A 27,809-nucleotide genomic window follows, 5' to 3' on the forward strand; every position below is an offset into this window, starting at 1 on the left:
GTCAGCGCCATTCTGCATTGCCAGCAAGTGCGAGCCAACCAACACGAAATGAAAATGGAGGACTAAACGGAGACTGTGCAAGAACGTAAAATATCGTCAATGTTTACAAGTGGGTCGAATTGCAACGTATTATATACACAAAGTATACTTGTGTGGCATTCTTTGTCAATTACTAGATACGGTTGAATGCTGTTTATATTTGAAAGTATCTAGCTAGTTGTAAGCAGCAAGCTAGCTAGCCAGTCGAAGCGTGGTGGTGGCCTAGCTAACGTTCCACGTTTTTTAACGTAATTTGCGGGTAATACATCACGCTAATTGTATGTTCGTAAACTTAAATTATTTGGCTTTAAACGAGTCCCTATCTGTGTGTGCATTAACGCATGTTGTCTGGTGGCATGAATTCATGTTGAGGTCACTATGCATGGGGATCGCTACATAGTTTGCTACATTAAAGTGGTGGGTGTGTGATCCTTCTCGAGCTTCTCTACTTCAGTGCTTTTATCTAGTACATTTGCAAAACATCAAGTACTTGGTTAGCTAGTTGTGGCTTATAATATTTAGCCACCCAACATAAATATCATCGTTATCTAGCGAACGACGGTATCGGATTTCTCAGTGGACGCAGACGCCTTGCATTTGCGATCTACTGTTACGTTAACGGTACCACGATAAGCGGTTTGTGTCAATGATTGTTTCTTCGGTGTCATTCAGATACTTCTTTGCCAGCCACCCGAGTATGACTGTCGGGATTATAATTTGTATGATCCAAAAGACAAAGTCGCGCATGTGATGTGTTTCTACAACGGTTGTCAATATCTAGCTAGATGGTTCGCAGTGTTCTGTTAGGCCTGGACTGAGCGCTATCTAGCTAGCACAGTGTAAAATAACGTCGGGCATATTAGTATGCGATCACTGTCACTTCCCCACGATTTAGTTTAGAATAACATTGTAGCGCGCTAACAATGTTGAAGTGACCACCCCTTCCCCCAACATGCCAATTGGGGTGGGTCTCTGGGAGTGGTTTTCTCACGTCTGTCGTGACCATGATCGGGGAACAATCCGTGGTGCACCCCTCTCATCCCAGCATCGTGGTTCTCTTGCTAGTATTTTTTTCTTCCGTTGAATTGCTGTAAATTCAAATACAGACATTTCAAATTCCTTTGCATTTTGTGGGTGAGGCTATTTACTTAATTACTATGTTTTAAAGGAGGGGAAGAAATGTCAATAGGCCTACCATTCTGCCTTTGAATGAGGACTCAACTCTTGCCAGTTCACTTCACCTATTTTGTGGGCCGAGTCCCTTTGCATTCACATTGCTATGTTTAGAAAGGAACCAATATCTTTCCAATATGCACTCTGGGTTTTTACAAAGTGCAGGACAAGCCATTCAATCAGAATGTTTTATGAAGACCGCTATATATACCTACATATATTTTGGGAGCTAATATATTGCATTTAATTAAAATATAATAATTGTAATCAGAATATACTATTAACATGTACATTTTATTGATAACAGGATAAATGGCAATAGAATAAATGCAATTGTGCACTGAAAAGGGCAGTTTTCCCAGACATCTAGCAGTATTTCAATGTTCTGGAGAAGTGTGGATTAAGGTAAAATTTGGAGTACAGTGGCATATCCCATCCCTGCATTCAGGTATGTTTTTTGACCCCGAGTGTAACGGTAGGGTCTGTATCTTTTGGCAAGTGCTTCATCTATTGGTGAGTTGTAGAAATGTGGTTACTTTGCGTTGCATTTGCCCATTTAATACCATCAATATGGTCTTTTGGCATACAATAACCATTTATATTCAGTGGTGTACCCTCCCCAACAGTAAATCAGGGATGAGAAATGCATTTGAGAATAATCAGACCAATGTAAATGGGATATTGAATCTTAACATGTGAAAGTAAATGTCAATGTTTCCCTGCATGTGTGTTTGTCAGTCATTGAAACATACAATGGGGTGCACATTTGAAAACTTTACAACTTTGTGTATTAGGCAACTTCTATACAGCCAAAGCCATTCCCAGAGCTGTGCAAATGTCATTTTGATGTCAAGTTGTTGGTCTGAAGTGTTTATTTAGTGACCGTTTAATATGTTTTTACAACCCAGTTAAGTTTTATTATTATGATTCAGATGTTCTGTCAATTAATGCACCAATTCAGAGATAAATATGACTGACTTGAATCCCAGGCAAACCCCAAAAACTGCAGAAATGGTCTTGTCTCTATTTTCTTGCTGCATTTGTATATCCCCCATCACCAATTGCCTTTCTCATTGAGATATTATCAAATTGTAGTTGTCACATGCTTCGTTAACAGCTGTAGACTAACAGTGAGATGCTTACTTTACGGCCCTTCCCAACAATGCAGAATACAATAGTAGTAATAATAAATAGTAACATGAGGAATAAATACACAATGAGTAACGATAAATTGGCCATAGACATGGGGTACCAGTATCGAGTCGATGTGCTGAGGTACGAGGAAATTGAGGTAGATATGTACATACAGGTAGAGGGAAAGTGACTAGGCAACAGGATAGACAGTAGCAGCAGTGTGTAACTGACAAATGTGAGTGTGTGGATATAGAGTAAAAAATAGTTAGTCCGGATGGCTATTTGGTTGAACTATTTAGCATATTTAGCAATCTTGTGGCTTGAGGTTAGAAGCTGTTCAGGATCCTTTTGGTCCCAGAGGTTTCGCCTGTTCCGTACCGGTTGCCGTGCGGTAGCAGAGAGAACAGTATGACTTGGGTGGCTGGAGTCTTTGACAATTGTGTGGGCCTTCCTCTAACAACACTTGGTTTAGAGGTCCTGGATGGCAGTGAGTTCGACCCCAGCGATGTACTGGTTCGTACGACTACCCTCTTTAGCACCTTACGGTCAGATGACGAGCAGTCAAGATGCTCTCAATAGTGCAGCTGTACAACTTTTTGAGGATCAGAGGGGCCTATGCTGAAACTTTTAAGCCTCCTGAGGGGGAAGAGCCATTGTCGTGCCCTAGGGCTGGGCGATATATCAAATGATTAATTCTAATTTATGCTATAGCGCGATGTTCCAACTGCCTGTATCGCTAGAATCTAGACTAGGTTTGTCGTATTTTCAGTTTTTATGAGTGATCCGTCTCCTTCGCAACTTCCCACTCAGACACCAAGCCCCTCCCCCAGCCTACTCGCAAGACGAAATGTAATTTATTCTCTGACAACAAGCTATTTAAACTCGCCATTTGAAGTTTGTTCCAACAGAATCGGTCATATGGACACTGAAACGCTTAGATACATTATTTTACTGTAGCAGACAACAACTTAACCTTTCTAACGATACCCTTTTTATGACTCACTCCCAAAATGTAGAGCAGAGCAGACCCTACTAAAACGAGAGTATCAATGAACATGATTGTGGGAAATTAATGCTCAGTTAATGTCGCTCCGGGCTTTACCACACACCGCTAGCAGCATTTTAGCCACAGACGTAAACGTCAGCAGACTGGTCTGTGTTTTCTAATTGTGCAATGAGCATTAAAAGGGATTGGCAACTCATTTTCATTCTGAGAAATAAGCATCTTATCCAGGTAGGCCACTTGATTTCAATATCTAAACAAAGTGAACAGGCTAGAGGGTCTATTAATCACAGTTCAACTGTACAACTTTGTTAGCAAGCAAATAGATCCAAGTAGGCTAGACTTGAAATAGCAAGTTATCTTGGCTACTCACTAGCACACGGGCTTGTGCTTGATGGATTTGTCTGAGACAAACCTGTGTTAATTTTCTATAATGCCTGCTACTAGAAGTTGTTCATTATTAGAAGATGTGCATGATTCTGGCAAAATTTATAACAAAAAGGGCATTTTCATAGACAGCCTTGAAAGCCAGATCAGTGATCTATTGCAAAAAGCAGGTTAAACTATTTTGATTAAATTATTAGTGTGTCTTATGGTGGTAGGTTTATATTTAGCAGTGTATTGACCTTTTAAATTGTGCAACAAAGCTTATTTAGAGAATGTATTTTTTGGGGTGGAGATATACAGTGCATTCTGAAAGTATTCAGACCCCTTGACGTTTTCCACATTTTATTACATTACAACCTTATTCTAAAATGGATTAAATTATCAATCCACACACTACCCAATAATGAAAAGAGCGAAACGTTATTTTTTGAAATGTTTTGAAATTATACAAAAATAAATAAACAGGTACCTTTATTTACATAAGTATTCAGACCCTTTGCTATGAGACTCGAAATTGAGTTCTGGTGCATCCTGTTTCGATTGATCATCATTGAGATGTTTCTACAACTTGATTGGAGTCCACCTGTTGTAAAATTCAATTGATTGGACATGTTTTGATATTGCACACACCTGTCTGTATAAGGTCCCACAGTTGACAGTGCATGTCAGAGCAAGAAGGAATTGTCCGTAGAGCGCCAAGACAGGATTGTGCCGAGGCACAAACCAAAAAGTTTCTGCTGCATTGAAGGTCCCCAAGAACACAGTGGCCTCCATCATTCTTAAATGGAAGAAGTTTGGAACCACGAAAACTCTAAATAGAGCTGGCTGCCTGGCCAAACTGTGCAATCAGGGGAGAAGGGCCTTGGTCAAGGAGGTGACCAAGAACCTCATGGTCACTAGCTCCAGAGAGCCTCTGTGGAGATGGTTGTCCTTCTGGAAGGTTCTCCCATCTCTGCAGCACTCCACCAATCAGGCCTTTATGTCAGAGTGGCCAGACAGAAGCCACTCCTCGATAAAAGGCACATGACAGCCCACTTGGAGTTTGCCAAAACAAAGGACTCAGACCATGAGAAACAAGATTCTCTGGTCTGATGAAACCAAGATTGAACTCTTTGGCCTGAATGCCAAGAGTCACGCCTGGAGAACCTGGCACCATCCCTACGGTGAAGCATGATGTTGGCAGCATCATGCTGTGGGGCTGTTTTTCAGCGGCAGGGACTGGGAGATTAGTTAGGATCAAGGGAAAGATGAACAGAGCAAAGTACAGAGAGATCCTTGATGAAAACCTACTCCAGAGCGCCTAGGACCTCAGACTGGGTCGAAGGTTCACCTTTCAACTGGACAACTACCCTAAACACACAGCCAAAACAATGCAGGAGTGGCTTTGGGACAAGTCTATGAATGTCCTTGAGTGGCCAGCCAGAGCCTGGACTTGAACCCTATCGAACATCTCTGGAGACAGCTGAAAAAAGCTGTGCAATGACGCTCCCCATCCAACCTGACAGAGCTTGAGGGGATTTGCAGAGAAAAATGAGAGAAACTCCCCAAATACAGGTGTGCCAAGTAGAGGTCGGCTGATTATGATTTTTCAACGCCGATACCAATTTATTGGAGGACCAAAAAAAGCTGATACCGATTAATCGGCTGATTTAAATAAATAAATGTATTATTGTAATAATGACAATTACAACAATACTGAATGAACACTTTTATTTTAACTTAATATAATACATAAATAAAATCTATTTAGTCTCTAAATAATGAAACATGCTCAATTTGGTTTAAATAATGCAAAAACAGTGTTGGAGAAGAAAGTGAAAGTGCAATATGTGCCATTTAAAAAAGCTAAAGTTAAATTCCTTGCTCAGAACATGAGAACATATGAAAGCTGGTGGTTCAATATTCCCAGTTCTTCAGTATTTCCAGTTAAGAAGTTTTAGGTTGTAGTTATTATAGGAATTATGACGCATCGACTATTTCTCTCTATGCCATTAGTATTTCATATAACTTTGACTATTGGATGTTCTAATAGGCACTTTAGTATTGCCAGCCTAATCTCAGGAGTTGATAGGCTTGAAGTCATAAACAGCGCTGTGAATCAAGCATTGCTAGGTGCTGCTGGCAAACGCTGTAAAGTTTGAATGAATGCTTACGAGCCTGCTGCCGCCTACCACCGCTCAGTCAGACTGTTCTATCAAATCATGGACTGAATTATAATATAATAAACACAGAAATATGAGCCTTAGGTCATTAATATGGTCAAATCCGAAAATATAATTTCGAAAAAAAAACGTTTATTCTTTCAGTGAAATACGGAACCGTTCCGTATTTTATCGAACGGGTGGCAACCCTAAGTCTAAATATTGCTGTTACATTGCACAACCTTCAATGTTATGTCATAATTATGTAAAATTCTGGCAAATTAGTTGGCAACGAGCCAGGCGGCCCAAACTGTTGCATATACCCTGACTCTGCGTGCAATGAACGCAAGAGAAGTGACACAATTTCCCTAGTTAATATTGCCTGCTAACATTAATTTATTTGAACTAAATATGCAGGTTAAAAAAAATACACTTCTGTGTATTGATTTTAAGAAAGACATTGATATTTATGGTTAGGTACATTCGTGCAACGATTGTGCTTTTTTTGCGAATGTGCATTTGTTAAATCATCCCCCATTTGGCGAAGTAGTCTGTGATTCGATGATAAATTAACAGGCACTGCATTGATTATATACAACGCAGGACAAGCTAGTTAACCTAGTAATATCATCAACCATGTGTAGTTAACTAGTGATTATGTGAAGATTGATTGTTTTTTGTATAAGATACGTTTAATGCTAGCTAGCAGCTTACCTTGGCTCCTTGCTGCACTCGTGTAACAGGTGGTCAGCCTGCCATGCAGTTTCCTCGTGGAATGCAATATAATCGGCATCCAAAAATGCAGATTACCGATTGTTATGAAAACTTGAAATCGGCCCTAATTAATCGGCCGACCTCAAGCTTGTAGCATCATACCTAAGACTCGAGGCTGTAATCGCTGCCAAAGGTGCTTCAACAAAGTACTGAGTAAAGGGTCTGAATACTTATGTAAATGTGATATTTCAGTTTTATATATTTGAAAAAAAAATCGAAAAACCTGTTCGTGCTATGTCATTATGGTAATTGTGTGTAGATTGATGAGAAAAACAACCATTTAATCAATTTTAGAGTAAGGCTGTAACGTATCAAAATGTGGAAGAGGTCAAGAGGTCTGAATACTTTCCGAATGCACTGTATATCGTAAAAAAAATAAAAAAAATAATCAAGATCAGATTTTTTTAGGCCATATCGGCATCCATATCATGCCCTCTTCACGACTATGTTGCTGTGTTTGGACCATGATAGGTCCTTAGTGATGTGGACATCGAGGAACTTGACGCTCTCGACCCGCTCCACCACAGCCCCGTCAACGTGAATGGAAGCGTGTTTGGCCCTCCGTTTCCTGTAGTCCACGATAAGCTCCTTTGCCTTGCCCACGTTGAGGGACAGGCTGTTGTCCAGGCACCATACTGCCAGGTCTCTGACTTCCCTATAGGCTGTCTCACCGTTCATGCTGTATTCATTATTCATTTGAGTCACTCACGTCATTGTTGTAGGATAGTGTCCATGCTTTGAATGTTTAAATATACTATTTCAACATGGTTGGTTCTATTTGTTCTACACCTGTTTCTCAGACATGTTTGAGGGGGAAATGATTTGGAGGTCCTCATGCTTGTGGTATTGTCAGTGGAATGGTCAGGCCAGACTGATCTGAACGTTATTTCAAAATATAGCTAGATGCTTTGATTGTGGAGAATATATTCCCTTTTCTTAAAATGTCTGTTGATCAAATAGTTAAAATATTTTAACTTAAATTACTTCGACTATTAGGAATCTTTTATTGAGTAATCTGTGGTTTGGCACTTTTGCTCAGGGCTATTGCTTATCATACTACAGAGAGGGATGCTTTAAAAATAAATTATAATCTAAATGCTACCTGTCCAGGTTTAGTTATCTGTTTTCAGTTCCAACTGTTTGGGGGGAGCATTGTTTATAACATGTCGGCCTATTTGTTGTGTTTTGATAATAATTATTAGAAAATGATAACTACAAAGTGGGATTTAGGTTTGTTTAGTCATCAATTGTGATTGGGACACATTTTTTGTTAATCTGAATTAAATTAGGTGGGGCTGAATGATTATCTACTGGTGTGTCTTGATTACGACAAATATTTTATAACAAGTTGACTATGTCTGTACCCTACACACTGAACCTTTTTTGCAGTAGTCACTATTCTATTATGTTGCAACCTTTTATTTCAATAGGTCTAGATGAAGTGAATTATTGTTGCTAATGTGTGTTATCATGACACTAAAGGAAGTGGGTCTCATATAGACAAACTGTCAGAGAACAACCTCTGTTTCAGCAGTGTCTTGAATTTGGAATCCGTGGTGTTGTATGATCTGAAGTCCCTGAAAGTGTACCACACATTGAAAAAAAGTTAGGAGTTGGATGGGTGCCAACCTGTTGTGATGCATTATGCTTTTCAAGGCTCTATACTGTTACAATTTCCATACCCTCAAATGCTTAACGGATGTTTTCTGACTTATCTACAGGTCCAAGATCCCAGTACCAGATCTGTGATGAGTACTGATCAGAACCTGCTGTGAGTGGAAAAGGAGCATTTTTCTCATCAGAGAAGCACTTTATCAGTGCCCTACCACTACAGAGCAGCAGGTAGGCTCGTGTTTTATTCTGTCAAAGAACAGATGCCATGCACTCATTTGTTTGATTTACGGCGGTTCCATTTCTTTTGTAAACCATAGGAATCCTGTAAATGTAGATGTTTCAACAGACTAGGCTTGTCCCAGTAGTGGTGTTCTATATAGTTTTTATGAACTGGGTGGTTCGAGCCCTGAATGCTGATTTGCTGATCCGTGGTATATTTAAGCAATAATGCCTGAGGTGTGGTATATGGCTAATATACCACGGCTAAGGGCTGTTCTTATGCACGACGCAGCGCGGATTGCCTGGACACAGCCCTTAGCCGTGGTATATTGGCCATATATCACAAACCCCCAAGGTGCCTTATTGTTATTATAAACTGGTTACCAACGTAATTATAGCTGTAAAAATAAACGTTTTGTCATACCTTTGGTATACGGTCTGATATACCACGGCTGTCAGCCAATCAGCATTCTGGGCTCGATCCACCCAGTTTATAACAACATATACCATGGGTATGACAAAACATTTATTTTTACTGCTCTAATTGCATTGATAACCAGTTTATAATAGCAATAAAGCACGTCTGTGGTTTGTGATATAGGGCAAATATACCACGGCTAAGGGCTGTATCCAGGCAATCCGCATTGCGTCGTGCCTAAGAACAGCCCTTGGCCACATACCACACCCCCTCGGCCCTTATTGCTTAATTGTATGAATTTGACAACATGGGAGATTTTGGCCCAATTAGTGAACTGCCTCAGATTTTCTGTCCTTCCAATATCATTTTCAATATCAAATATTTTAAGAGGTAACAATGAACAGCAAGGTGATAATATGGCAGTGTAAAACTGTTTTATCTGAAGATGTACAAATATTGTTCTGTAGGAGGTGTTTTAAAATACTCATAACTTCGTTTAATCAAAATTCTTCTGCTGCTGTTTTGTCATTTTACCATGGTTGTGATGTAACAAGAACTAGGCTCACAAGGATAAATTCACTATTCAACTACGGGTAGAGTTATCATTATAACTACAGCAGCCAACCTGCTGTAGCCATTTTGTGGAAAGGAGGAAAATTGATGGTATGAAAAGACGACAGCAATGGCTGACAAAAACAAATTCGGATAATTTTGGGAAAAGGGTTGTCTATCGATATGAAGAAAGTAGTTGAACATTGACAAAGTGCTGCTTCACCCACCCTCCCCAAAACAACCACACTCTTCAGTTAAATGGAGTTGCAGAGTAGCTATCTCAAGCTCGTCTCTTGTGCTCTTCTCTTAACTGTAGACGTTCTGTTTGAAAGTAGTGAGTGACTCCATCATCTATGGAGGAGAATGTGAGCCCTGAGCTCTATCTAGCTCTCGAGCCAGAGCAGAGCCAGGACCCTATGGATAGCAGCTCTCAAGGTACCTTGGACTAGCTTCCTTTCCCTTGTCAATGACAGGGGCATCTTGTTTGTCTAATTTTAATGGGCACTGCACTGCTGGATTCTCTGTAATTACTCTTTGTAAGGTGTTGATTAGTGTGTAGGGGCAGGATTACTAGAATCACAATGGATTACACTATTGCTATATACGCTTTGAAGACCTAATTAGCTTAGTAAATCATAGTCTTTTGATTGGCAAAATCTGCTGCTTCACGTAAACACATTATTCGTGGCCCTTAATGTGTCTATACCATCAACAGCTATCCCAGAGGACAATAAGGTCCAGAAGGACATAGTAGATAAAGAAGACCAAGAGCACGGTGACAATGCTACTGAGGAAAAGCTAGAGGAGACGGAGCAATCTGCTAAGACCACAAGCGAGTTCAAGAAGACCTGGGGATTCCGCCGGACCACCATAGCCAAGAGAGAAATGCCAGGAGACACGACTGCTGAGATCCAGGATGGCCAAGTAGGGCCTGTGCGCCGCAGCGGGAGGCAGGCCAAACGCACTGACAAGTTGGAGGAGTTCCTGCTCACCACCAAGAGAGCGCGTACAGTGGGGAGGAGGAGTGCACCTGGCAGCGTAGAGGGTGGGGACCCTCCCTCCCAGACCCATACAGATGCGGAGACTGCCTCTGAGGCCAGCTTTGACGGCAACACAGAGGCCAAGTCTGTAGAGGGTAAACCAGATTCCCCAGTGAGGAAGACGAGCAGGAAGAGGATAACTCGGAAGGCTAAAGGCCGTGGCAGCTGCAGAGGTGGCTCGGTCAGTGACGATGGAAGCTCTGACAATGAAGAGAAGGGTAGTGGAGATGCACCCAAAGAGCCCCAGCCTCAGCCCCAGGAGGAGAAGGATGAGGACAAGAAGACAATCATCCCTGAAAAGAAAGAGGAGGAGGATATAGTGCAGCCGCAGCCAGAGCAGGACTCTGTGAAGAAAGAAGTGTCAGAAAAAGAAGAGAAGGAGGACGAGAAGGAGGAAAATGAAAAAGAGGAGAGCGAGGGAAAGCCCGTGGAGACCAGTGGGAGGCATGCCTCCAGGTCCAGCAGTCCTGCCAAGGCGGCCAGTAGGGGCACCAACCCAAACAAGAGAGACACCAAGTCCAGAGGAGGGGCAAAAACCCGCAAAGAGGAAGATGATGATGATGAATACCCGTCATCCTCATCATCCAGTGACTCGGGCGACGCTGAAGGATATGACCCTAATGCATTGTACTGCATCTGTCGACAGAAACACAACAAAAGGTAAGCATTTGGATGTTATTTTGCATTTCAATTGGAAATCTGATGCCTTTAGTACTTACAAATGCTTTGTCTGATCCTTCATGGATTACGGATTGTGATCAAAATAGCCTCCATTTCCCACCTACAAGGGGATGAATAGTTAGTGATTAGTTAACCTGAGTGATGTCCTTGACTTGTAAACTATTATCACAATACTTTGCAGCCAATAGGATATGTATTGCGATTCGATACTGTTAATTTACTATGATTCAATGTTTCATATTGCTCACCACATGGTCGCTGGACCAGAGAGAAAGCCATGAGAAACAAATTTTGATCAGTCAGGAAAATAAAAGTGCTCAAAACAAATTGGCCCCCTTTTTAAAAGATGGAGAACAAGCTGTGAAGGTAAAATACTGGGGTTTTGGTGCAGGTACAGCCAACTAGCGCAAAAATATAGCGACATTGTCAAAACAATGTGATATAAATTGTCAAAAATAATATCACAATATGTAACCCTCCCATTGCTACTGTTTGCATAGTAGTCTCTCTATGCTCTGCTAAGTGCTCTGTGTGCGCCCAGGTTCATGATCTGCTGCGACCGCTGTGAGGAGTGGTTCCATGGAGACTGTGTGGGCATCACTGAGGCTCGTGGACGTCTGATGGAGAGGAACGGGGAGGACTACGTCTGCCCTAACTGCACCACCAAGAAGAGCCAGACAGCCAAGCCCAATGGCAAACTCAAAGCAGCTGTCCCTGGAGCCCGCAAGGCCGAGCAGAGCCCCTCTGTGGCAGCTTCCTCACCTACAGCTGCTGCTGGTGCAGATGAGAAGGGTGGCGATGACTTGGGTATTAAAGGGAGAATAGAGAAAACAACAAACCCCAGTGGAAAAAAGAAGATCAAGATTTTTCAGGCAGTAGGTTTTCTATTACTTTTCTCATAGCTCCAGTGGATGAACCCAACAAAAAACCTGTTCAAGTTTGTCATGCCAATAATAGCTTTCTGAGAGCTCCATATTAGGGATGGGTGTTAATACTTGATTGAAGGTTTCTATTTTATTACTAATAATTGAATAAAAGCACTCAATGTGTAAACAATGGCAACATATCAAACTCTGAGAGGTGTTTATTGTTTGTAGTGAAAGTAGGTTTTCGTTTCAGTTGTATCCGGACAGCCTGTATTTGGAACAACCGTGTGCACCTCTGTGACCTGTTTGGCTTTCAACAGGCTGCAGAGGAGTCTAATCTGCCCAAATGTATCGGGCCAGGCTGTGAGAAGAACGCCCTGAAGGACTCTGTCTACTGCGGCAGCGAGTGTATCCTGAGACATGCCGCCGCAGCCATGGCAGCCAAGTCCATCTCCGAGCCCAAGCAGAAAGATGAACCTAAGCAGAAAGACCAAGACAAGGCCAAGGGACAGAAGAAAACACCTGGTACCAGGGCAACGCCCAAGGTAAACATGGGGTTCATAAGATACCGAAGATGTTTACATTTTTACCTACTGAAACTGGTTAGTAATATATTGTGTGGAGCCCAAATTAAGCATAGGCCTCATACATTCCAATGTTTTGAAATACGTTCTCTAAATCGGGCCAAAAAAGGTACACCAATTTTGAGTGTGAATATCTCATTACCAACGGGTTATACAACTGGTTAGATTTCTTTCAGAAATATCTGAGTAATTATAGTGACCTGAAATAATGTTTATTGGTTACTTGCTAGATTGTTATTTTTTCTGAGTCATTGGTAGCAAACATTCATGGGAAGGTTGGTGATTGATTGCATCAGTTGGAACTACAGAACACAATTCTGGTCTGAGGAACATCTTGTGGAGGAGAGACAGGGGGACATTGCCCCAGGATAAATATATTTGCCGTCATTTGATTGCTATTCAATAGCTATTTCATCTATTCAGCGGTGTCTAATAAATTACAGACAACTGTCATATGATTTACTAAATTGTAATTCTTCCCTCAACATAATGAATTGGCAGCAGTTTAAAATTGTATATACAGTACCAGTCAAAAGTTTGGACACCTACTCACGAAAAGGGTTTTTCTTTATTTTTACTTAAGACATCAAAACTGTGAAATAACACACATGGTATCATGTAGTAACCAAACAAGTGTATTTTATATTTGAGATTCTTCAAATAGCCACCCTTTGCCTTATCAGCTTTGCACACACTTGGCATTTTCTCAACCAGCTTCATGAGGTAGTCAGTCACCTGATATGCTTTTCCAACAGTCTTGAAGGAGTTCTCACATATGCTGGGCACTTGTTGGCTGCTTTTCCTTCACTCTGCGGTCCAACTCATCCCAAACCATGTCAATTGGGTTGAGGTCGGGTGATTGTGGAGGCCAGGTCATCTGATGCAGCACTCCATCACTCTCCTTCTTAGTCAAATAGCCCTTGCACAGACTGGAGGTGTGTTTTGGGTCATTGTCCTGTTGAAAAACGAATGATAGTCCCACTAAGCCCAAACCAGATGGGATGGCATATCGCTGCAGAATGCTGTGGTAACCATGCTGGTTAAGTGTGCCTTGAATTCTAAATAAATCAGACAGTGTCACCAGCAAAGCACCCCCACACCATCACACCTCCTTCTCTATGCTTCACGGTGGGAACCACACATGCGGAGATCATCGGTTCACCTACTCTGTGTCTCACAAAGACACGGCGGTTGGAACCAAAAATCTCAACTTTGGACTCATCAGACCAAAGGACCGATTTCCAACAGTCTAATGTCCATTGCTCGTGTTTTTTGGCCCAAGCACATCTCTTCTTCTTATTGGTGTCCTTTAGTAGTGATTTATTTGCAGCAATTCGACCACAAAGACCTGATTCATGCAGTCTCCTCTGAACAGTTGATGTTGACATGTGTCTGTTACTTGTGAAACAATTTTTGGGGCTGAAATTTCTGAGGCTGGTAACTTTAACTTATCATCTGCAGCAGAGATAACTCCAGGTCTTCCTTTCCTGTGGCGGTCCTCATAAGAGCCAGTTTCATCATAGCGCTTGATGGTTTTTGCAACTAAGGCCTTCATGTCTTAAAGTAATGATGGGCTGTCGTTTCTCTTTGCTTATTTGAGCTGTTCTTGTCATAATATGGACTTGGTTATCTTCTGAATACCAATCCGACTTTTTCACAACACAACTGATTGGCTGAAACACATTAAGAAGGAAAAAATTCCACAAATGCAATTTTTACAAGGCACACCTGTTAACTGAAATGCATTCCAGGTGACTACCTCATGAAGCTGGTTGAGAGTATGCCAAGAGTGTGCAAAGCTGTCATCAATTACATACATAACACCATAACTTTCAATATTTTGCTATGAAACCCTTCCTGTGCCCGTTACTGATTTGAGTGAATGTCTGTCTGTCCATCCAGAAGAATTCCACCACTGGGAGGAAGACCAGCAAGAAGTCCACAGAGGAGGAAGAGTCTGACGGTGAGGCTGATGAGGATGGTGATGAAGAGTCACACGAAGAGCATCCACCGCCACCCGCCATGTCGTCCTGGTCCAGCGACCATAATTACAATGCAGTAACGCCAGAAAAGACTACACCCATAGCACCACCAACAGTGTTAAACAAAACGTGTATGTATCTCTTTGAAGGTCTTAATAATCCACTCTTAACTGTTTATCTTCTCACACTATAGGGGTTGTCAAGTGAGACAGTTGAATGTATGATATGCATTGATCTATTACGGGTTCTTTGAAAAACCACGTTGTTTGCCCATTATAAATGTGGTTGTTATCATGGTGACGTAATGGCTTAGATGAATGACCCATATCTGTGGGGAAAACTGTAATGACAATGGGTCCCCGAATGTATTCTGAGTATGTTGCCAGGGCATGGTTACTTAGTCAGGTATGCAGAGTGGGTAAGTACACATTGCAATGAATGGATACAAAGGTAAGTATTTTAGGATTTATTTTGAAAACCCTATTGTTAAAAAGAAAATCAGTAACCATGAACAAAACAATGGTTGGGGATTACTTGTGTAGATTCATATAAATTCTAGGTTACTGTATGCTGTTTGTGTGTTGGCACCCATGTGGTGTGTGTGAGTATCTCCACGTGCTCCTCTTGCTGTTCATCTGAAGGCAGTCCCTCCCTCTTCTCTCCAGCAGGTAGGTCTGTGACGTTTTATCCCTGGATTTATACAGTGGACTATACAGAAATACAGCTCACTGCTGATTTAATTAAGCCATAAGTTTCTTCAGCGCAGCCAAGGAAGTATTCACTATTAGTTTTGTAAATAACGTGCTGGGTTTTAAAATAGTTTGCATTATTATTCATATTGAATGTCATGCATCCAAACTCCCTCTGCGACACTGGCAATAAAATAAAAGGTGTTAAGACAGATTTTGGATGCCTTGATTGATTATGGGAGAGGTCTTGGATTACTGGGGATGTCCTGGCCAGTTGCTCTGACAGCATGTGCCACAGATCTACACCGTGCCAGGAGGAAGTGCAAGTCTGAAGCGGACAGACTGGGGAACAGCTGGGACAGGAAATCTATAGTTTCTTCTACTGAGACAAGACCGGCTGAAGACACAGAAGCACAGAAGTATTAGAATGACTGCACAAGAAGAGTGGAAGACCACAGTCGTCATAAACTATACATAAAGAGCAGGGAGGCAGACTGTTGTCACCTAAAAGTTATACCACACTTCTGATTTACTGATATGAAAATATATGAAAGATATATTCAGGGACAATTTAGTATATTTATCACTATGAGGAACTCTGCTTTGGTTCCTAGCTTTATCCAGGTTACTTAAGAAGGCAGATATTACAGGTTGTGGATTTTTGGAGTGTGAGGGCAGTCGCAAGGTATTTGGTAGTTCATGCTCTCAGGAATCATCTTATCCACCATAATACCATCTGTCTGTTACTCTCGACCTTGAGGGATGTCATATGTGATTCACTCACCCTGCTTGCATGTCTATATCTTCTGATCTGTAATATCATATTTTGCAGACATACAAGTTCTGATTATGACATTTTGATTGTTTGACAACGAGATCTATATTTTTTGGTACAAATCAGTCAACTTGAAATTGTCTCTTTGGATCAATTAGCAATTGTGTAGTTGGTGATGGCAGTAACATTTTCTCTTGATGGCACTCGGGTATTGCCGTTTTGCATGTACATCCCAAATTCTCATACTTTGGTAATGAGCAACACAGACATGGCAGAAAAGCTTAATGTGCTTTAACAAAGCTATAACTAATATAGATGTACATATTTTGACATGGTCATACAAATGTAATTTGAGCTAGTATGCACAACCCATGTCTGTGGAAGATGTTGCGTTGATCTTGAATAGTTTTTATTGGATTGTTGAGGTTGATAATATTCCTTGACAATACATATTTAGTCTTTATTGAATTCTCATTAAATGCGTGTAACCCTGAAGGTAGATGGTGTTAGGATATCACTACACTGTTTTCTTTGCTAGCTTTGCTAGCTTCACAGCTCTACTTTCAGTGGTGAACATATCCAATTTTAGCTGGGTAGTATGAAGATATAAAATGTTCAGACATTATTTTCCTTGACATGGTAAGTTCCAAGTTCAGTTGAACTTATGGGAAACATTGGTTGTTTTCGGGCCACTTGATAGAGTGGGTCAACTGGTGGGATCTTCAAAGACCAGACAAAGGGAGAAAGCAATAGAATTTTAGTTTTGTGGAGAAATGCCTGTACCCAGTGACTTTCTAGACAGGGTGTCTTTGGACACATCTAGTATCTGTTCTTATCTAATGGGTTGTTGATTGGGGTCCAGTGCTGTAGCTCAGGAACGGATGTAAAATGTTGGTTATGCAGGCACCATTCATATCAGAGAGCACTGTTGCTTAGTACACAGTCAGGCCTGTGAGGATTTAGTCAGCTTATCCTTTCTGATAAGACTGAAGTGTTGTCTTGCCGACATTTTTCATGAAAAGTCGATACATTTTTGCCGAAGAATAATGGAGATTTCTAAGTTCTAACTTTCTGTTTTTATATTTATTCAACCCATTGTTGTATGTGTGCATATTGTTGGCTTTTTCAGTGTGTGGAAAGATGTATTTAACCATTTTGTGTTTCTAACGTCAAGGTATTTATTTCTACATCCAACAAAGAGAGGAGGTCCTGTCTTCAAATCACCAATATTTTGTGTTTTTTTGTATGCATTCTGGTCAGATGCTGTCTGACAGTCATTAAGGGAATCTAAGTGGGGATATCTTACACCACCTCAAGATCACATTGAATATTCCTACATGTTCCAAATTCAGAATTCTATTTACTTGACATTATGTTTATGATGGTTCACATACTGTTTGTACTTAAGTTTAAAATACGTTGTTTTATCCTTCGCAGCTCCTGAAAAGGAGAGTGAAGAAGACCAGAGTGAGAAGGAACCAACCCCTCCTGAGAAGAAGTCTCCTGCTTCCACAGCGCCGCTCAAAGGAGGAAAGAAGTCTCCTGGCCCCAAAGTATTAAAGATATACACCAGACGCAATAAACCAGCATCTCCAGTCAGCAGTGCTAAGGCACCAAAGAAACAACCATATCCCACTCCTAGCAAAACAACCAAATCCAAGAAACCACCACCACCACCACCTGCTGTCCTGACCCCTTCTGCCCCTGGCTCTCTAGACGCCCCACGACATCACGTCACAGGGGCCCTGAGGGTCGGCAAGTCCAGCTTTACCATCCCTAAGAAGCAGGCCCAGCCCCAGCAGAGAGACTCCTTAGGCCGTAGTCCGTCCAGAATCCAGTCCTCACCAGCCCCCTCCCGACGCCCTGAGCCAGCCACTTTAGCACCTTCCATGATGTGCCCGACGGCTCCACCCAACAACCAGATGAGACAGAACATCCGCCGCTCGCTCACAGACATCCTATACAAGAGGTGTGTACCCCATAAGTTTATTGGAGAGAATAGTTTGTATTGTTTTGTGAACTTCATGCTACCTAAGGTCATTCATCAGAATGTTTATATTTCTAAAAGAAAACTGTTGTAGGCCAATGGGAAATAGATTTGCCTGATCTTTATTTAAAAAATAAAATAAGAAATGCTCTAAATGTGAGTTGTATCTCATTGTCCCACCAGGGTGAGTGACAGTGATGATTTGAATATGTCTGAGAACGAGGTGGGAAAACTGGCTGTCAACATTGAGAAAGAGATGTTCAACCTCTGCTTGTGCACGGACAGCAAGTACAAGAACAAGTACAGGGGCCTCATGTTCAACCTGAAGGACCCCAAAAACAAGGTCAGTCCACAAAAACACAGACGTGGGCTCTTTTGTGTCTGCAGAAGAGACTAGTCAAGCGATACGTTGTGTATGCTAAACCAAATATGCTGAATGTTGAAAAGCCATGTACATTTTAATGACAAACTGTCTTTCTATATTATAGTACTGCGTTGTTGGTATGTGGGTAAATTCACTTACAACATGAATTGATCGTGAGTCATGAATTGGATTTAAATTAATCTGCTGAATATTGGAAGTTATGTTCACTCCAACCCAGATGCGCAGCCTACCAGACCTAGAATTATGTGAATGACAGTGTGTTGTGCTTGTCTCAGGGCCTTTTCTACAGGGTGGTCTGGGGAGAGGTCAGCCCCTTCAGGCTGGTGAGGCTGAGTGCAGATGAACTGCTCTCCAAAGAGATCTCAGAGTGGAGGAAGCCTGACACCACTGAGGTAAGAGAACATGATAATGGAAACCAATAATTCTATGAACAGAGCAATACTTGGAATTTCATTGATTGTGCAACTAAATATCACTACTGAAGAGACCATATCATTAGCCTTATATTCCCATATATTGCTACAGACACTAAGTTGATGACCTACGTTGTATCCTATAGGCTCCCAGCGCTAGATCCCAGACAGGGCAGTCCAAATCGAGCCATAGGCAGGATGCTGGCGCTCCTGATGTGGACATGGAGGACGCTCCTCCAATGTCTGATGGAGATGTGTGTGTCTCTGGCACCTCCCCATCTCCTCGCATGGCATCTGCTGCAGTAAGTGGTGGTTTTGTCTTTCATCTTCATTTTCCCTGCATAAGACTGGAAACATGCTATGCTGGGTGGCTAACATTTGGGTAATATATTGTGGTTTTACATTTGAATTATCTTGCCAACCTATCCTTCTTTAAACTGTCCCTTTGTCCTACTGAAGCTCATTGCCATCTGCCCCGCACCCTTGCATCACTCAAATCACACCCACTGTGCATAAATGTAGCTATTGTTTTTCAGTTGATCTAATGATTCATGTATCAGAACTTTATTGCCATACAACAAATGGTTGCTCAGAATAATTTTGGTATTCAGGCCCTCATCAGATTTGGCTATGGTTTATGTGCTATTTTGAGAATCCATTGAAGGTCATTTTGTAGATTTGACTGTCTCTCTGGTCTCCTTTTCCAATGTGTTCAGGAACAAGAGGAAGCTGGCTCCACTCCCTTCTCTGGCTCAGTTCAGGCTGGGGTGAAGAGTGGCAGTGCCCTGCCAGATATCTTCAGCATGATGCGGGACACCACGGCCGAACACAGGGCCCATCTCTTTGACCTCAATTGCAAAATCTGTACAGGTAAAAATGAATGAAAAGAATGAGAGGTGAAGTGTTTTGATGGTATGTAAGAAACGGTGGCATATGTCCCTCAAGGATCTGAGGAAATATCTTAATTCCTATTACTCCATGCTTCACTTAGTGGATTTGAAGGTTTAAGCAGCCTCTGTCTCCTCTCTTCCAGGCCAGAAGTCTGCAGACGATGAACCAGCAGCCAAGAAGGCCAAACTCTCCAAGAAGACCGAGGTGAGGCAAGAGGTGAGACGCTTGCCCAGGTCCTCCTCAGGTGAAGGTGTCCTGGTCAATTATCCCGGCAGTGAGACACCAGTCCCTGAGCCCCTGCCCTACCATGAGGACGCAGGCATCATGTTGCCTCCACCCCAGACCCCAGCCCCTGTCACTGTACCAGCCGTCTCCTCTGTCAGCATCACCCGCAGAGATCCCCGCATGGCAAGACACAGCTCTGGAGTGACGGTCACCCACTCAGCCCCAGACACCTCCATGGTGGCACCAATCTCAACAGATACCTATTCAAGACCCATTCCAACAGAGTCCTATTCAAGACCTATCCCAGCAGAGCCCGCTCCGGTTGTAGTGATGGAGGTGGTGCCCAAGGGGCCCCTCCCCATGCCCCCGGCTCCTCCACCCTCCATCCCCAGGCCCGTCATGCAGAAAGCTGCCTCGTCAGAGCCTCCTCCAGAGGGTGAGACTGCCATCTTCCTCCATAGTCAGGAGATGATGTGGAAAGGATTCGTCAACATGCACACCGTGGCTAAGTTTGTCACTAAAGCATACCTGGTCTCAGGAACCTTTGAGCACCTGAAAGAGGTTGGTTATTCATTTGTTTGAAAAAAACTTAGGTCAATGGTAGTTTTTTTAAAGTGAGCTAAGAAAAAACACATTGTAGAACTAATAACTCAGAGACTGACATGACAGCTGTTATATTTTAATCATAGTGAAACTTGAACTCAATTTTGACCAGAATACATGTATTACTTGTTTGATCTGGTTGTGAATAGATGTGGTAATAATGTCATCAGAGTTCAACACAAAGGTGACATTGTTAATCCTGTACAGGATCTGCCTGACACCATCCACATCGGAGGCCGAATCTCCCCCAGCACCGTGTGGGACTATGTGGGGAAACTGAAGACATCTCTGTCCAAGGTAAAGCTGTTCACCATGAGGTATTTATACACAACCTACTTCCTGGTCGAGGACCCTAAGGTCATACCTCTCTCTTTGGGTTTACTTTGTCCCCAGGAGCTGTGTCTGATCCGGTTCCATCCAGCCACAGAGGAAGAGGAGGTGGCCTATGTCTCTCTCTTCTCCTATTTCAGTAGCAGGAAGCGCTTTGGAGTGGTCGCCAACAACAACCGCCGCATCAAAGACCTGTACCTCATCCCCCTGAGCTCCAAGGACCCTCTGCCCTCCAAACTGTTACCCTTCGATGGGCCAGGTAAGCATCTGCAGGGAGACACAGAGGCCTCTGATAATCCACACACTGGTTTCAATATGATGTGTCAATATACCTGAACATAATTAAGTTAGTAATGATGTCAGTCTATAGTTTATTTCTGAGTGGTAAGTATCTTCAGGGTTTAGTTAGTTTTGTTTTCTTCTGTGTGAAATGAGAGCTTGTTTCATGAAGTTGATTTATGATATACACTGTAGGGGGTGATCATGTGCTTTTGTTGTTGCCTTCCTCTTTGAACATCCCTCTGTACTTTTTCTGTGCACTCTCTGTACTTGTGTATATTATCTTGTATCACATGTCTGTCTTAAATAAAGGATGTTGTGCATCACAGGTTGGTGCCACCTTAGATGTCAGTCTCAGCCTGTTGTTTTTAAGGCTCACCTTTTATTCTGCACTGTAGATACTCCAGTGAAAAATGTTTGGGTAATGATGTTGTTTCTGAAAATGACATCTGCCACAGTATGTTACATTTAAAGTGTTCTACACTGCAACTTGGTGTACTGCATTAGTGGATCTCCAGTACTTACATGTCATAACTGAAGCGGCAGCACCTGACCTGCACCTAGCCCATCCCATACCACAAACTGAATGCCTGGGGAGCCATGGTAAGTTATCTTGAGAGAGGTCCAGCTCAGTGAGCCTTGGACAGAGATTGGCCCACTCATGTTGCTGTTTTCAAGAAGATTAAGGACAAGAATAATCTATGGCTTTCAACCACTTGTCAGACTGAATTTGAGAATCAAGAAACACACATCCATTTAGTTTGTCAGCAGAGGTTGGGTTGGTATGTGTCTTTAAAAAAGTAAGCTGAGTGCAATGCACTGTACAACAAATATATTGTCTTTTTTATATGGCATCGTAAAGAATATGTGGAAATGTCCACTTATTTACAAGTGACTTCATGAGAATGCATACTAATGACAATCTAGGAAGATGAAAAGCTTTTTGAAACTGGTGAATGTGAGTGTTTGTGTAACTTTGAAGGGTGATGAGGTTGTTTGATCAAACAGGAACATGTAGTCTAATGCAGTGCAGACAGTTACATTTCTCAAAGTATGATGGGAAGTTTGACTGCTCAGCATTGTGATGATTCTTACTACTTTTATAAAGGTTGTCTATGGCCTACAATTCTTGTTTTGTATTCTTTTGACACATTCATATTATAATTTAATGATTATACTTTTACCTGATTATACAGGTGGCATTGTTTGCTCATGTTATCGATTGTTTGAACAATTCAAAATGGAAAGTGAAGACCACTTCAAACAGATCTGTGTCTCTGGAAATGTTTTTTTGATTCTAGTTGAGATATGCAGTATACAAGTATGTGAGTGGATACATATGTTCTAGAATGTTTTTATTACATTTTCATTATTTTACCTTTCTGTCTTGTAGGTCTGGAGCCAGCGCGCCCTAACCTCCTCCTCGGCTTGGTGATCTGCCAGAAGGACAAGAAGCGTGCTGTAGCCTCCTTTGAGACTGAAGAGAAGCGTTCCATGACCCAAATCAGAGACCTAGATGACACAGGCCTTCCAAAACCAACCTCAGCCGTCAAGGCTGAAGTGAAAGCAGAGAAAGCCTTGCGGTACACCCAAGATCTTCCCTTCAACACATCCCCCCCAGGTACACCTCCCCCTCTCAGTTCCTCAGGGACCTCATCCACCTCCATGGCAGCCTCATCAGTGCTGTCCTTCCTGTCCTCTGTCAAAGCCCCTGCTACAGGCAGAGAGTCACCTTCCTCCAGCTCTGCTGCGTCCTCTGCTACCAATGCCACCCCCCTTCAGACCATCCTGAAGACTTTGTTTGGGAACAAGATGCATGACTCTGAGGCCTCCATGTCCCCTTCTGAGCATGGTGCTGTTGATGTCTCAGCCGGCCCCGCTACTCTGCTTGATCCCATCGTTCAGCAGTTTGGACAGATTTCTAAGGAGAAGCAGATGGAGGAGGATGAGGATGACCGACCATATGACCCAGAGGAGGAGTATGACCCAGGTATGGGCTATGGAGCACCCCAGAAGTTAGTTAAAGAACCTGAGGTCATCAAGCATCCAGAGGCTACGGATCTGGACGATGTGGCCTATGATCCGGAGGATGACACCATCTTTGAGGAGGTCAGGACTGATGTCCCTGGTCAAGCCAGGGCCGCACCTGGAGGTCTGACCGAACAGCAGAAAATGCTGGAGGATCTCAACAAACAGATTGAGGAGCAGAAACGTCAGCTTGAGGAGCAGGAGGAATCCATCCACCAACCAGGGTCAACCACAGGGACATCAGCTGCCTCGTTCTCAGTCATTGACAGCTTGATCTCACAGCCATCCCTACTGGCCAACAGTCAGCTCCTGCAGCTGGGAAAAAAGGTTGATGAGTTGATGAAATCCTCCTCTGCTGCCGCTCCTTTGATTAACCAGAGAAGGGACCCAAGGCAGAGCAGGGACCCCAGGCCGAGTAGAGACCCCAGGAGGCTAACCTCAGACTCAATAGAAAAAGAAGAGACACCTCTTCCTGCTCCTGTCACAGCCACCACGCAACCACCACAGACTGATGCCCAAGAACCAGAAACACCACTGTCCCAAGAAGAGGTTATAACAGAATCTCTTCCCTTCCTGGAATCAGACACAACAGAGGAGTCCATTCCCCTGTTAGGTGAGCGTGTAGAACCTGATATGGAGGTCAATTACGTGGAGAAACGAACTGTGGAATCGGAGAAAGTCGACCCAACCAAGAGTGACTTTGACAAATACAGTATTTGGCCAAATGCAGCCAGCATTTTAAAGACAGGAGAGATTTCTAATTCTGAGCAGAACAGTCAAGAGTCTACGTCCTCTGGCTACTTCAAGATGTCCGCAAACAGCTCCTCAGCTTCACCTACAATTCATGTACTGTCTCAGAATGTCAACCAGGATAGCTCCACCCTGGTGGACACCCAATCCTCCCACATGTTACACATGGAAACATCAGGCTACATGGACTATGGAGCTCCTCCTGACATTCCGCCAACAGCCACCTTCCCACCCCACCTTGGACCCCCACCGATGCAAGGTCCACCTCCAATGCTTGGGCCACCACCCATGCAGAGTATTCCTTCCTTGTCAGGCTCTCTACCTATGCAGAGACCTCCACCCATACCGGTTCCTTCACCCATGCAAGTGGAGAGTGACCAGTCTCAGTACTCTCAGTATGGGCCAACTCCTGCTGCTTACCCTCCCTATCAGAACCAGTGGGGTGGCTCTCAGCAGCAGTATGAGGCACCCCTTGGACCTCCACTCCAGACCATGATGAAACCCAGAGGACCCCCTCCATTCCAGCCGATGGGCCAGAGAGCTCCACCTCCCCAGATGTTCAATGCCCCCATGGGTTCCCTGGCTCCCCGGCACATGGGGCAGCAAGGTCCACCTCCAGGCCAGTTCATGGAGGGCCATGGCCTTCCCCCACCTCCTACTTTTGATGGGCAAAATGGTTTAGCTCCAGCAAGGTTCACTGGACCCCCTCCTCCATTCAACTTCCCTGGACCCAGAGGCCCCCCTCCTCCCTTCACAGGGCCTCCCCCAGGCCACTTTGACAACAGAGGACCCACTCCATCCCCCTTCCCCGGACCCAGAGGTCCTCCGCCTTCTCATTTTGGGGATCATGGGTCCCAGGCACCCATGATCGACCCACCAAGAGGCCCTGTAGACCAGTACAACAATGCCAGTGTTGGTTCCTACCAGCAGAGCATGGACCATCACCAGGGTCAGACCCCTCCACACATGTACAAAGACAACCAGGCTCCCCCACCAGGCCCCTCTTACAGAGGACCTCCACACTACCAGTATGAGGGGCGGAGAGGCGCGCCTCCCATTGGAGATGTGGGTGAACAGCATTTCCATCCACCTAACCAGTTTCGGGGCTCTAGAGCACCCTCCCCACCACCACACAGGGGATCTTATGATGACCAGAGACACCCTCAAGACCACCGGGGGGGCCCACCTCAGCATTTCGGAGGACCTGACCGGTTTCGCCTTGACAATCCAGGAGACTTAAGACCAACCCGCCACAGTGGGCCACTGCTCCCGACCCCTCCAGAGGGCCCCATACCTCTACCAAACCGCATGGGGGGTCACAGCCCAGAGTCCCACACGGATGACCACTGGCGACGACACTCGCCTGACATGAGAAGGAGCAGCTCCACCAGAGAGGGCTCAGAGCCCCGCGGTGGAGACAGTGCCAGTCGGTTTGAGGGTAGCCACAAAGACCGGGAGCCAATCCCTGTTTCCTCTGGGTTGTCGGAAAGGCAGAAGGATCTGTCTGAGGACCGCAGGAGGGAGAGGGACCGTGAGGGGCCTCACGGGGCCAGGCCATGGGAGAGGAGCCAGGGCAAGCGCTGGAGCCGGGAGAGGGACAGGGGCAGGGAGAGAGACCGAGGAGAGAGGGAACGCAGCCGGGAGAGAGACCGCAGCAGAGGGAGGGCGGGAGAGCGGCACAGGGTTCCAGAGGGAGAGCGGCACAGGGTTCCAGAGGGAGAGCGGCACAGGGTTCCAGAGGGAGAGCGGCACAGGGTTCCAGAGGGAGAGCGGCACAGGGTTCCAGAGGGAGAGCGGCACAGGGCTCCAGAGGGAGAGCGGCACAGGGCTCCAGAGGGAGAGCGGCACAGGGCTCCAGAGGGAGAGCGGCACAGGGCTCCAGAGGTAGACGGGCACAGGGCTCCAGAGGTAGACGGGCACAGGGCTCCAGAGGTAGACGGGCACAGGGCACCAGAGGTAGACGGGCACAGGGCACCAGAGGTAGACGGGCACAGGGCACCAGAGGTAGACGGGCACAGGGCACCAGAGGTAGACGGGCACAGGGCACCAGAGGTAGACGGGCACAGGGCACCAGAGGTAGACGGGCACAGGGCTCCAGAGGGAGACGGGCATAGGAATCCAGAGACAGACAAGAGGAAAGACAAGGAGAGAGACCGTGACCGAGAAAGGAACAGAGTTAGGGGGAGAGAGCTTGACAGGAGAGACTACGACCGAGACAGAGCCAGGAACAGAGACCGAGAGAGAGACAGAGAAAGGAAAAGAGACAGGACCAGGAGCAGAGACCGGGACAGAGGCAGGGAGAGAGAGCCTGACAGGAGAGAAAACGACAGAGACAGAGCACGGGACCGAGAAAGGGACAAAGACCGAGACCGCCGGGACAGGAGCAAGAGCAAAGAAAAGAGAGAAGACAAAAAAGAATCAAACAAATCTTATGTCCCAAAGGAGAATGATAAACCTGCAGGGGTGGAAAGTGATAAAAACACATCATAATGTCTTACTTCTGTGGACCACTTTTCTCTGGAGTAACTCAATCACCCTGTGACTTTCACTTTCAGTATCATAACTGTACATGTAAATAGACATTATTGTGAATGCTCTTGTAGTTGAAAGGTCTACACATTTTGTATTCCTTTTGCCATTTTATACATTTTAACACATTTAAAGGAACTAATTTTGTGGTCTTAAGTATGATACCATGTAATTTATATATTACATCTACCTTTCTCCTGTCAAAGTACCTTCACATGGTACAATAATCACATGAAAGTAACTAATAAACTCCCTTCCTTGTAATGTAGATATGAATGTATTTGTGTATATACTGGTATGTTTTTAATCACATTTTTCTAAGTAGAGAAATTATAAGCCATATATCTGGAATGGATAATGTGAGAATTGAGGAAACACATTGATTGCTATAGTCTAACGTATATGACAGTATGTGCTTGTATGTTCATCAGTCAAGCACTGAATGGTTGTATCTATAGTATTGCTAATTACAGTTGAAATGTCCTGATTTTGTTTAAACTTGGCCAATTAAACCTACTTTGACTACATATCTCTTTGTCATTAATGGGTATTGTCTAACAGATTATTTTATTGATTTGAGTTGCATGTAAATCAATGTTCGCTACATCCACTTCAGGATAATTGCTCTGAGCCTTGGCTTGCTACCTGCTACTCACACCGAATTGAGTCCGATCCAATCCAACATTTGGATGCACATGTGTGATTTGGAGGCATGTAACCAAAAGCAGTTTTCATGTAATCAGACAAACAAAAGGCCAATGATTGACTTAGAGAATAGTGAACAGAGAAGTGTACATTATGCCTATTACATTTTCCTAAATATTTTTTACAGGATGCCAGTATAATTCTTCCAGAATATTGAGAAGAGGAAGATGTCTGACTTACACCTCACCTCAGAGGCTGAAAAGAGAGATTTAGAACATCATTCACAATTCTAAAATGGCAGGCACATACATTCTGTTTAAAAAGTATGTAAAAAGTGATTTGAAAAACCCGCCTAGAGTTTCCAGCCCAAGGGAGGGTATTTTCTTGCTCCCTACATCACCGCAAATGTCATAGTGTTTGAAAATCAGTTTTTAAAATGTTTGAACTTTTCATGTCATCGGGTAGCTTAATATTTTTTTCTACAAAACTTAGAAATGCACCTTTAAATATTTTTTTATTTTTTACATACGTTGACACTGGTATTGTGGTGGAGATAATGAAAATGAGGTTGAAAAGTGGTGAAGTTACCCTCCAAAAAGGCAAGCAAGAATGATCATTAAAAACAGTGACTGACCAGGGCCTGGTTTCCCGATAGCGATGGAATTTAGGTTTA

General features: G+C 43.6%; 1 protein-coding gene across 2 annotated transcripts; it reads left to right on the forward strand.

Annotated features, from left to right (window-relative positions):
• On the forward strand, positions 1-27,018 carry LOC120060392 (death-inducer obliterator 1-like). Of its 2 annotated transcripts, XM_039009682.1 has the most exons (16): positions 1-109; positions 8,373-8,493; positions 9,771-9,889; positions 10,170-11,154; positions 11,717-12,050; positions 12,362-12,586; positions 14,528-14,738; positions 17,509-18,040; positions 18,242-18,401; positions 18,719-18,835; positions 19,003-19,158; positions 19,573-19,726; positions 19,890-20,533; positions 20,783-20,872; positions 20,969-21,164; positions 22,578-27,018. In XM_039009682.1, exons 3-16 carry the CDS (start codon positions 9,808-9,810, stop codon positions 26,450-26,452), a joined length of 7,761 nt encoding a protein of 2,586 aa, XP_038865610.1. In that variant the 5' UTR covers positions 1-109; positions 8,373-8,493; positions 9,771-9,807; the 3' UTR covers positions 26,453-27,018. The 2 variants fall into 2 exon arrangements, with proteins under 2 accessions (XP_038865610.1, XP_038865619.1); XM_039009691.1 differs by lacking the exon at positions 9,771-9,889.
• Positions 27,019-27,809: the final 791 nt, after the last annotated feature.

Source organism: Salvelinus namaycush, chromosome 2 (assembly GCF_016432855.1).
Source record: "Salvelinus namaycush isolate Seneca chromosome 2, SaNama_1.0, whole genome shotgun sequence".
Lineage (NCBI taxonomy): Eukaryota > Metazoa > Chordata > Actinopteri > Salmoniformes > Salmonidae > Salvelinus > Salvelinus namaycush.

What these genes read in the sequence shown, in the direction of transcription:
- LOC120060392 (XM_039009682.1), top strand. Translation starts at nt 9,808, where the DNA reads ATGGAGGAGAATGTGAGCCCTGAGCTCTATCTAGCTCTCGAGCCAGAG. An exon ending in TGAAGGACCCCAAAAACAAG is followed by an intron (nt 18,402 to 18,718) that starts GTCAGTCCACAA and finishes TGCTTGTCTCAG; the next exon opens with GGCCTTTTCTACAGGGTGGT. An exon ending in CAATTGCAAAATCTGTACAG is followed by an intron (nt 19,727 to 19,889) that starts GTAAAAATGAAT and finishes CCTCTCTTCCAG; the next exon opens with GCCAGAAGTCTGCAGACGAT.